The sequence below is a fragment of the Lampetra planeri genome, chromosome 69 (genome assembly GCF_965212315.1).
Source record: "Lampetra planeri chromosome 69, kcLamPlan1.2.h2, whole genome shotgun sequence".
Classification (NCBI taxonomy): Eukaryota; Metazoa; Chordata; class Hyperoartia; order Petromyzontiformes; family Petromyzontidae; genus Lampetra; species Lampetra planeri.
This window is the reverse complement of record NC_136174.1, coordinates 599,130-611,424: the sequence shown is the minus strand read 5'-3', so window position 1 is coordinate 611,424 and position 12,295 is coordinate 599,130. Positions and strand designations below refer to the sequence as shown.

At 48.0% G+C, this 12,295-nt stretch overlaps 1 protein-coding gene across 1 annotated transcript; it reads right to left on the bottom strand.

The window, feature by feature from the left end:
- Window positions 1–1,648: 1,648 nt before the first annotated feature.
- Window positions 1,649–9,594, bottom strand: LOC144737380 (lymphocyte antigen 6D-like). Its single transcript, XM_078620050.1, has 3 exons — window positions 9,303–9,594; window positions 6,805–6,930; window positions 1,649–2,279 (listed from the first exon to the last, which is right to left on the bottom strand). Exons 1-3 carry the CDS (start codon window positions 9,355–9,357, stop codon window positions 2,065–2,067), a joined length of 396 nt encoding a protein of 131 aa, XP_078476176.1. The 5' UTR covers window positions 9,358–9,594; the 3' UTR covers window positions 1,649–2,064.
- Window positions 9,595–12,295: the final 2,701 nt, after the last annotated feature.

The window sequence follows — 12,295 nt, the reverse complement described above, 5'->3', positions numbered from 1 at the left end:
CGGATATCGGGTACCCGGTTGCGACCTCTGCTCTCTAGCCCCCACTGGCGGTCCTGAAACTGTCTGAAGGCGCCCCAGGCAGGTGAGTAGATTTCCTTCAAAGCCTCGTAGGCTGCCTGTAGCGTGGTCTTGCTGCGCACGGGAAGGGAGATGTAAGAGGCGAGCACATCATCATCCAGAACGGATGCCAGCACTCATAGCACCTCCTGTCCGACCATTTCATTCACATTTTTGTAACTTATTTGTTTGCCTTTCCTATACTTTGCACTGCTATCGCGTTTGTATTGTTAATTGTTGCTGTAACGATCTGACTCCCGTGCCCCTGACTGGACGTCAGTGAAAAACACATTTATTGATCATCGAATTTACAACCCCAACCTAAATAAGTAATCTGATTCTGACTGATTTCCACCACCTGTTACAAGGGGCGTCGTTGGCGACGTTTCATCACCGTGAAATGACAAGAAAAGTTGCAAACTCGAGCAAGATGAATTTAATTTCAAAAAGCAAAACAATTAAAAGTCGCCCATCTTCCAAGCAACATACTGCATGCATTTTGTTTGACAACTGTGTGTTGAGTGGGAGATGATAGAACGACAGGTATATGCATTGTAATCAGGTACAGGCAATATCCCTTGATTCATGAACGTTTGGTTTACGAAGTTTTGCTTGAACGCGATTTACAAATGACAGACGCTTTTTTGTCTTTCGAGTGAAACTAAACAATTGATTTGGTATTGTAACCAGGTGTAAGGCCCCACGACTGAGCTGGTGTAGCTCTCTTTCAGAAGCGACCTGGGCCATCACAAACGATGGCAGCTTAACCAAATGGCATGACGTCATCATCATCACCTGGAAATTTCTAGCAGCAGGCAAAAACCCTGAACGCACGATGATGTTGATACTAAGTGTGAAGATGAAACATGAAACATCGGATGACCACGGAGAGAGAGACACGCAAATTCCAAATACAGCAGCAGGCATCGTCAGGGTAGGGATCAAACTCATTACCTTCTGTAGACCAGGCAAGAGAAGTTAACAGCTCCCTAGCCATGGTGGCGCAATCAACTAAATCGAATTTCGACTTAATCGAATTTCCTACAACACTCGCCCATCTAACGAGAAAGCCACCCGAGAGGCTACGTCATCAGACATCTGCGACAAAGAGCTGCGTAGGTCATCAGATTTCCTCCCCCTCTCCGTCTAAATAAAGATTCCGATCCGCGACAGTATTACGGTGTCCCTATACAGTGTAACGGTAACGTCTCCACAGCAGCCTTTTCCAGGCATTCCAACATGCAGCAATTTGTGTTTATTAATAGTTCTTTCAAATGTATTATTATTTAATCGTTTTAATTATTCACGTTATTTAATAATGTTAGTACGCCTTTTTTTAATCCTCAAAAGTGACAAAGATGTGTTGCAATTTTTTGGTTGGAATGACTGTCCGATACACCCCCCAAAGTTTTAGTATTAAACCAAACGGGTTAAGCCGTTGCGAATTACAAATTTAGTTTTATTTCCATTAGTCTGTTTTTTAGATGTTCGGAAAACGCATCCCATTCTGTAAATCGAGTGGTACCTTGTACATGCCATTGGAAAGGGTCACACAAATCTGCTACCCCACCCACCACCCCAACCTTGAGTATAGGACTTCCTTTCACCCCCCAATCATCCGCACAATCTCTTAACACCCTACGTGACCTGTTACCAGTCCAGGTAAAAAACATTTCCATTCTCTTCTGCCATACAGGATCAACTGTCTGGCTCTCGATAAATGATGGTATGTCATTCCCCACTTGGGTATCTGTGTATTGAGTCTATGGGTCTCTGTGTGATGAGTCTATGGGTCCCTATGTGGTGAGTCTATGGGTCTCAGCGTGACGAGTCTACTTGTCTCTATGTATGTACATTCGTATGTTTAACAATCAAGACGATTTAAACGTTGCACAACTCCACTGGTGGAAGCGTCGTAAGACAACCGAATTGAAGGGGAAAAGTGATTGGACCGAACCCAGGCACGTGGGGGGGGGGGAGGGGGGGGTGCGGCTGTGACGTCACGACCTACACCAGAGCCCTGCTGACCACGACGCTGATGGCCACGCCCAGCAGGGCCAGGGTCACGTGAGCTGCGCCCACCGGGCGAGGGGCGGCGTTGACGTTGCAGCCGTCGCTCTGGCAGCACGTGGTGATCACTGTGATTCCGTTGATGATGCCGTCGTTTTTCTTGGTGGTGTCGCATGCAGCCTTGGTCAAGCACTGCTTGTTGACGGCGTAGTCTGGGCAGAAGAGAAAGCACGCGGTCTCATTGTAAGTATAACGAAAATATCGTTAAAAACACGTAACAAATATTTTTTATTGTTATTTTACCAGTTGTAAGCCCAGCAGTGCTGCCATGTATCCCTTTCTCAGAAGTGACCTGTACGTGTGTATTGAACTTATTTCGTGCCGTACGTAGCCTACCGTGCTAATCTGTGGGTGTCTATGTAGCCACCACAGCGGCTAAATTGGGGCTCTGGATGGGTGCAATGGGCTGGTAACACCTCCAGCTTCAATAAATTACCACTAAACCACATCTAAAATATATAATGAATTAGCTTGTGCCGGAGGCCCCGGAGGGGATAGGCGTCTATGATATCTCCTGGCCAAACCCAATTTGGCAGAGCCAGGAGATTGAATCTTTATCCTCGGGGCTCCTCCAGAAACAACGAAAAGCCACTACGGATGGCCACGTGGAATGTTTGAATGCTCACTGCGGAGGAGAGGCTGCCACTCCTCTGTTGGGAGCTGGACTGGTACTGCCTGGATCTCTGTGGCATTCAGGAGGTCCGGTGGACCGGCTCTGGCTCCTGCCACCATGAGGGGTGGACAGTCCTCTACTCGGGGCAGGAGACTGCCAAACAACAGGGTGTGCCTCTTCTTTTGAACAGCGTGAAGGGGGCGTGGGAGCGTGGCGGTGAGGTGTGGGAAGCTGTAAGCCCCAGGCTACTTTGGACTCGCCTTCCCATCAACCGGAGGCGAGGAGTGGTGGTCGTGGTTACTTAGGTTACTTATGCCCCCACCGAAGACGAACATCCATTGGGGGATGTAGGCAAGGCCGATGAGTCAGATGCCTTCTATGACCTCCTGTCACAGGTGCTGGCTAAAGTGGCCTATCAATGCCCGAGTTGGTCATGATGCTGGCACCTGGTCTGGAGTTATTCAAAGGCATGGGCCAGATCAGCTCAATAATAACGGTAGGAGGCTGCTAGATTTTGGGCAGCCCATGTGCTTGTAATTACCAACATGCTGTTCTGGCATCGGCGCATCCACACAACATCATGGATGCATGCTGGGTCCAATCAAGAACATATGCTGGACTACATAGTGACAGAACAGCGGATGCGAGTCCATGTTCTTGACACCAGGACCTACCGTGGAGCTGAACTGCCCTCTGACCATCAACTTGTCATCTGTAAGATGCACCTGCCATTCTTCCACTCCAGTGGTGGGTGTACACCCAGAACTCCATTTCAACTTAAGGTGGCCTGGTCTCAGCTAGCTGATTAAAGTTGCAAGCGAGAATTTCATCATCGCTTGCAGCTGGGGTTGGCATCGTCTCCTACTCCTCCTGATGTCGAGGGTAAATGGGCGAGGTTTAGGGCTGTGACTCATGCAGCTGCAATGGCTTCTTTGGGTACGCGGTCCAGACATCCTCAGAAACCCTGGCTGACAGAGGAGGTGTTCAGGATTGTTGAAAAAAAGCGACAGGCCCACTCTAATCGTCTACAGAATTCAACGTCAGAGAATGAAGAGGCTTACCGCAGCCTTTGGTCAGAAGTTGTGGAGAGATGTGAGGCGCTGCAAGGATGGGTGGTGGTCGCAGATTGCTAAGGAAATCGAGTCTGCCTCAATGGCCCGCAATCATAAATCCCTATTTAACTCCATCAAAAAGTAACCTGCAGCGCCACACCTCTTAATATCATTAGGGGAAAGAACAGTGATCCAATTTCTGACCCCCAGGAACAGGTTTGCAGATTTGCTGAGCATTTCTGTGAAGTCCTGGGATCGTGGAAATCCCTGGACATGGAAAACATCGTGGGCCAAAGTGGGGATGACTCTCCTGAGGCTGCGGTGCCTCAAGTATTTGAAGAAGTCACCCCCTGTGAGTGGCTGGCTGAGGTGCCAACTTTTGAGGAAGGCGATCCAGAGTCTGAGACCAGGAAAGGCACCGGGCAGAGATGATCTCCCAAGCGAAATGCTGAGCGAGGGTGGCGTTTCTGCACAGACTGCCCTACATTATAACAGTCTGGACCAGTGGACGGGTTCCACAGGATTGGAAGGGTGTCCTTGTGGCCCCCCTCTTTAAGAAGGGGGACTGAACAGACTGTAACAACTACAGGGGCATCTCACTCCTCAGTGTGCCGGGAAAGGTCCTGGCAAGGATTATTCAACATCGCCTTGCAAGGCACGCTGAGGAGAGGCTTGTGGAGCCCGAAATGTGGTTTCAGGAAAGGGCGGTCCTGCAAAGATGCCATATTTTCTGTCCGTTTGCTACAGCAGAGGTGTAGGAAATTCCAACAATACCTACATCTCTGCTTTATTGACCAGGTCAAGGCCTCTGATACCATCAGTAGGCCTGGGCTCTGGGTTGTTCTTCGTGCTTTTGGAGTCCCTGACCATATGCTCACGATCATTAAGGACCTTCATGATGGTGAGCAGGCCCGGGTTAAACTACGTGGCCGGGAGTCGGAGTCATTCCCTGTTCACCTTGGGGTGCGACAGGGATGTCCTCTGGCTCCCACATTATTTAACATCTTTTTCGTTCACGTAGTCCATGAAGCCTTTGATGGCTGTACAAGAGGAATTTACATACAATGGGAGGCTGATCGATGCCCAGGTGCGGTCGAGGGATGGCTCCTTATTGGTCAACCATGTTACGTATGCCGATGATCTGGTAATTGCCGCTCACTCAGAGGAAGAGTTGGAGGCGCTGCTGCTGAAACTGGATCGTGCCACTAAGAGGTGGGGCCTTACCATCAGCCCGACCAAAACTAAGCACCTGCCTGGGTATTTTGCACCATCGGATACTCCACCCCCACAACTCCCAATCAGTGATGGGGCAGTTGTGGAGAGAGTGGAGAGTTCCCATACCTGGACAGTGTGCTCATGATCTGCTCCGGTGTGACAGCAGAGGTCTCACTCAGAATCAGTGGAGCGGCATTATCTTTTCATCGGTTGCGTAACGCTGTGTGGAAGCTACCTAGTCTGTCGCTCCGCACGAAGCTTCAAGTCTTCTCGGCCACGGTCATTTCATCCCTTCCCTACGCTTGCGAAACTTGGACCCCCCTAATTGAGCATCTTCGTAGATTGGAAACTATTAGGCTAGCCTGCCTACGATCTATCCTGGGTTTAACCAGGCTGGATTGTGTGAGGAGCTCAAAAATTCTTGAAAGATCTGGGCAAAAACCCATCGGTGAGCTCCTCCGGCAGGGAAGACTGCATTGGCTGGGTCATGTAGCCCGCATGCCCAGTCACCGCGTGCCTAAATAGCTTTTCTTCGGCCGGATAGAGGGGGCTAAACGGTCGCGGCATGGGCTAGAAAATAGATTGAGTGACGTGGTATAGGAGGATGTGGAGCTGAGTAGACTTGCCGATGACTGGTACCAGCGGTGTCAAGATCGGCCTCTGTGGAGGAGGCTCGTGACGGACGCTACTGGGCAGTTGGAGGCTGTCTCCCTCCAACAACAATGGAGGGCGGAGGAGCGACGCTCACAACAATGAGTGGAGTGCCGGGTGGCTAAAACACAGCAAGTTGGCAGAGTAGGGGGCACAGGTGGTGCATCAGCTAGTCATCTCAGTCAGTCGACCTGTTGTACCTGGGTCTGCCCCGTGACCTTCTGCCAGCGGGCGTTCGACACTTCACGTGGCCTCAAGGTGCACATAGCCTGGCACAAGCGTCGTTGTGACGTCAATGCCACTTAGTGGCGAATGGTGATTGTTGTTGTTTAGATCTCTGTATATATATGTGTGTATGTTGCACTTCTTTCGCACCAAACATAGCCCACCGTGCTAACTGCAGAAGCGCGAGGAAGGAGAACAAACAAAAACACAAAAATATGTTTTAAGAAATGAGTGTCAATCTTGATGTTGATTTAAAATTGCACAGCCCTCAGTGGCTTCCTAATATTGGAAGTAAGAGCGTTCCAGAAAGCCGCAGAAGCAACGCATCCGAAAGCGCCGTGTGATGATGCTGTGGCCAACTTTGTTCGACAGCCAGCCAAAAAGCCGCTACCACAAATGGTGGCTGATATCATCACCATTATCATCGCATGAAAATGTATAGTAGCAGCCAAATACTCGGAACACCGTGATGTCAATAAAAAAACACACACACATAGACCCACAAAAGCATCACACACATATACCCATAGACTCAACACACAGACACCCACAGACTCATCACACAGAGACCCATTGACTCAACACACAGAGACCCCATAGACTCATCACCGCAGAAAGACCCATATTCTCACCACACAGAGACCCTTAGACTCATCACCACAAAGATACCCCATTAACCCATCACACACAGAGATCCATAGGCTCGCCACGCAGACTCCATAGACTCAAAGCACAGAGACCCCATAGACTCATCACCACACAGAGACCCCATAGAATCATCACCACACAGAGACCACATAGACTCAAAACACAGTGAGGGCGGACGCGCGTCTTGCGAGTGCATCATGGGCCTGGGAGTCACTGCTGAACGAAAAGGGTCGACCCCCAACCCGCGCTTTTCGAGAATAGCAAAGCGCTTACAGTAGCCATTGTAGGCTAGGATTGTCATGCAGGTGTCGTACGATGCGGGACACGTGGTGGGACCGCCCGCGTTGCACGCAGCATTGTTGTCGTTTGTGTTGCACGTGTAGCATTTGAGGCTGTGCCCTGTATATTCACAGACACAAGACACAAGAACAACACCGATCATCATCATTGTTACGGCAGACGATCATCATCACGGCAGACGATCATCACCATCATCACAACGGCAGACGATCATCATCACGGCAGACGATCATCATCATCACGGCTGAAGATCACCATCATCATCACGGCAGACGATCATCATCATCACGATAGACACTCATCATCATCACGGAAGACGATTACCATCATCATCATAACGTTGCTGCACTACGAACCGGGCGACCCGAGTTTGATTCCCGCTCACGGCCACCAACACCGCAGCTGGCGATCATCTGAAGCGGTACCCTGGGGCCTCCTCCCACGAGGTCGACTCGTCCTCAAATGGGTTCCTGGTGCAGTGGTGGTGTGGAGGAAACATCGCCACTGGGGAGACAAAGGCGGTCGGGCGTGGTGCTGGCCACCCACCACCTCGTGTTTCCTTGCCGGCCTCCGTAGGTGCTGCTACTCGCTAATGGCGCTTGCCTCAACAATCTGTTCAGGCTAAACGGGGGATGTTTGTCTTTGCACGGGGTATTTGCAGGGTATATAGAGGAGGCTCGTGAAGAACGCCATCACTTTGGCATCTGGAGGCAGTCGCCCATCCAACAACAACGTATGGCAGGTGGAGCCACGCGGGCGGATACAACTCAGCAAGTTGGCGCAGTTGGGGGGCACAGATGGTGCATCTGCACAGTTATCTCAGTCGGTCAATGCATGTCACCTGCGGGTCTGTCCCGTGACCTCCCACTGCACCTAGCCTTGCAAAGCAGTCACCCCCCTGGCACCTGCAGGGTCTGTCCCCGTGACCTGCTCCTCATGCACCTAGCCTGGCACAGTAGTCAACCCATGGCACCGACAGGGGTTGTCCGTGACCTCCCCCTGCACCTAGCCTGCCACAGAAGTCAACTTATGGCACCTGCAGGATCTGTCCCGTGACCTCCACCTGCACCTAGCCTGGCAGAGCAGTCAGCCCACGGCACCTGCTGGGTCTGACCCGAGACCTCGAGTCATTGAGCCTTCGACACTTCACGTGATAGCCTCAAACTGCACCTAGTCTGGCACAGGCCGCCGTCACCGCCACTTAGTGGCATTTTCGAACACATTTTCGTGACTCGCCGCCTGATGTAGCTGCTGATTGTTGTTGCTGTTGTAGTTGTAGCTGTTTTAGTTGTTGTGGTTGTTGGTGTGGTTGATGAAGACCGCTTGCGTTGCAATCGAAACGTCGTGGGTTTTTTTATTTTATTATTTTCAATTTATTATTTTTATTTTATTTTATTATTTTTATTTTATCATGTTTTTTTTGTTTTTAATTTACGAGACTTTACCGAAAAAAACAAACGTATGAATGCCTGCAGTCACGAAAGTTTAAATCGAAAAGAGAAGTCCTCAACTTAATTTCAAAAGGGAATGCGAGCGTGCATACGCAGCACCAAACACGTCCAACACACAGGGTGTACCGAATAGGGCTTAACGATTGGGGGGAAATATCTAATTGCGATTTTTCTGACATATTTATTGCGATTTGGTTTGCGATGAAACATTTGAAGTCAAGCTTCAGTTCAATATTCACTGTGTAATAGATTTAAAACGTGTGATGGAGCATTGCCACATCATACCATCAAAACATGAACTGCTCAATATATATTATCATGCACGGATGAGAACTTAATATATATTAATTGCTTTCAACATGTATTTATTTTAAAAAAATCATTTGAAAAAGAAAAATCAAACAGAGAACAATTGCTAAGTTATATAAATAAAGTTATAATAATAATAATAATAAATGAAACAATTCCAATAAGAAAGTAATAGGACTTTTCAAATCGCAGCCTTTGCCATTTGCTAATCGCATTGTTTCAAATTACGATTTTGATTTTAAATCTATTAATTGTTCAGCTGCCTCAGCAGCAGATCATGCTTTCACACCTGATGGCGGACGCTTGTGTTGCGCCCGAAACGTCGTGATTTATTTTATTTTATACCTACGTAATTTTACCGAAAGACCAAAGATTATGGATTCTTGCAGTCACGTAAGCTTCAAATTAAGATTGGGTACTTTCTGTTTCTGATACAATGACAAGTACGGTCATGTACAGCAGCAGGCATTGTCAGGGTCCGGGATCGAACCCACGACCTCCTGTATACCAGGCGAGGTAGTTAACATCTCCACAGGGAGAGAGACACGCAGAATCCAAATATATAACAGCAATCATTGTCAGAGTCCAGAATCGAACCCACGACCTCCTGTATACCACGCGAGGTACTTAACATCTATATATATCGCAGTATCGGCGTTGCTTTGGTGTTGCTGCAACAACAAACAACTCGCCACGCAAAAGTTGTCTCACCTCCGCTCACGAACAGCAACACCACGAGGAGCAGACCAGGCAGGTAGCAAGTCATGGTTAGAGTCGTGGAGCCTGGCGTTGTGGCGCCTTTGGGATGGAAAGTCGGCGAGTTGAGTGAGACAGAGTTGAAGAGTCAGAGAGAGAGATATCCCTGGAGCAGTGAATGCGTCGGCGTGGTGAACTGGTAGACTTTATAAGCCCTAGAGACTAATGAGATCGGGGAAGACACTCCTACAAACATATTTGCATATCCCATAAAAATAGTTACGGGTGGTGTGCAAATATATTTGTCTGAGCTCTTTGCTCAACATCAGCAAATGTAGCTTGCAAGCTAACTGGAGTAGGTCGCAAAGAAACAAACGCATCTGCATATACACACACTCACACTTGAATGTACACACACACGCCTGTACATACACACAAACACACATACACACACACACCTGTACTTACACATACCTACATATACTCACACCTGAATGTACACACACTCACACCTGCACGTAGGCACACCTGCATATACGCCCACACCTGCATGTACACACACACCGGAAAATATATATATATACACACACACCTGCATATGCACACACTCACACCTGTATGTACACACACACCTGCATGTACACACATAGACACCTGCATGAACACACACTTGCATATACACTTACACTTGTAAATACACATACCTGTACCCATACACTCAGACCTTCACGTACACACACACCTGTACATACACACACACCTATACATACACACACGCCCGTACATATACAAACATAAAGGCAAATACAAAGATCCCTTGTATAGCCTTGGCAGACTCTCGGGGCAAGTGATATTATCGAGCACCTATGAAGGCCGGAACGGCACGCAAGTGGGTGGTTGTCCAACACCACGTAGCGATATTTATACATCGCTACTGGTCCTCATTTGAGGCTGAGTCAACCGAGGGGAGGCCCTGTACCGGTGTAGATAATTGCCACTGGTGTTGGCCGTGAGCGGGAATCCAACTCGGGACGCCTGGTTCGCAGCGCAGTGTAGCGCAATCTATTGCTCTAACGCTACACACACAGAGACCCTATAGACTCACCAGACAGAGACCTATAGACTCATCACACAGAGACCCGTAGACTCATCATATAGAGACCCACAGACTCATCACACAGAGACCCATAGACTCACCACACAGAGACCTATAGATTCACCACACAGAGACCTGTAGATTCACCACACAGAGACCCGCAGACTCATCACACAGAGACCCGTAGATTCACCACACAGAGACATGTAGACTCATCACACAGAGGCCCGTAGACTCACCACACAGAGACCCGTAGACTCATCACACAGAGACCCATAGACTCACCACACAGAGACCCGCAGAATCATTACATAGAGACCTGTAGACTCATCACACAGAGACTCATACATTCACCACATAGAGACCCGTAGCCTCATCACACAGAGACCCATAGACTCATCCAAGGCCGTAATTATATTCACATATGCTCAAATATTTTTAAACAGTGAAAATTGCAATGCTATGTAAATAAAAACAACTATTTGCGAAACCTTGGCCACAATATGTGGACTTGTCTTCACATGATTTATGTTAATATGATTGTGGTTATATGCTTGATTTGAAGCTGTCGTGACTGCAGGAATCCATACTCTTTGAGGCAGACTGATACTGCTGAGGCAGACTGCCTCAGCAGCAGATCATGCTTTCCCACGTGATGACGGACACTTGTGTTGCGCCCGAAACGTCGTGATTTGATTTATTTTTTAACTACGTGACTTTGCCGAGAGAACCAAAGAGTATAGATTGTGGTTATGGTTGTAATTTATTAATCCCTAATCTCTGCCATTACATACAATGAAGCAAGAAAAGGTAAAACAAGAAAAACAGAACAATGTAATACAATACACTATTAGACATTATTGTAAAAAATAAATAAAAAGTCCATCCCATGTGTTGGTGAATTTTTAAATATTTTAGGCAGGAAATTAGTTATCAAATTTAGACTTTTTTTCTGAGGGGGACCCCGAGACGGCCTGGAGGATTTGGTCCCCTCCAATGTTGACTCCATGGCTACGGCCTTGGACTCGTCACACATAGACTCACCACACAAAGACCTGTACACTCATCACACAGAGACCCGTAAACTCATCACACAGATCCCCATAGACTTAACACACAGAGACGCATAGATTCACCACACAGAGACCTGTAGACTCATCACACAGACACTCCTAGACTCATCACACAGAGACTCATAGACACAACACACAGAGACGCATAGACTCACCACCCAGAGACCTGTAGACTCGTTACACAGAGACACATAGATTCATCACATAGAGGCCCATATACTCATCACACAGACCCCGGCAGATATTTAAGATCTGTTCCGAGAAGTGAGTTAGCGTGACATCGATGGGAGTGGCATAACTCTGATGGGAAGAGAAGTGTCTTTCAAACTTTGAGCGGAAGTTGAACTTTGGACTCTCTCAAGGTATTGACGTATGCATGCTAAAATATCACAACGTCCATAGTGTGTATGTGTCTACCCATAAACACACCACGCAAAGACCCATAGACTAATTTTGCAGAGACCCTTAAACTCACCACACAAATACCCATAGACTCATAATGCAGAGACCAATAGACTCACCACACAGAGACCCATACCCTCACCACACAGAAACCCGTAGACTCACCACACCGAGACGCTTAGACTCATCACACAGAGACACATAGACACACGACACAGACACCCATAAACTCATCAAGCATAGACACATAGACTCACCACACATAGTCCCATAGACAAATCACACAAAGACCCATAGACTTACCACACACAAATCCATAAACTCATCACACAGACCCCGGCTGATATTTAAGATCTGTTTCGAGAGGTGAGTTGGCGTGACATCGATGGGAGTGGCATAACTCTGATGGGAAGAGAAGTGAACTAATAAAATACCGT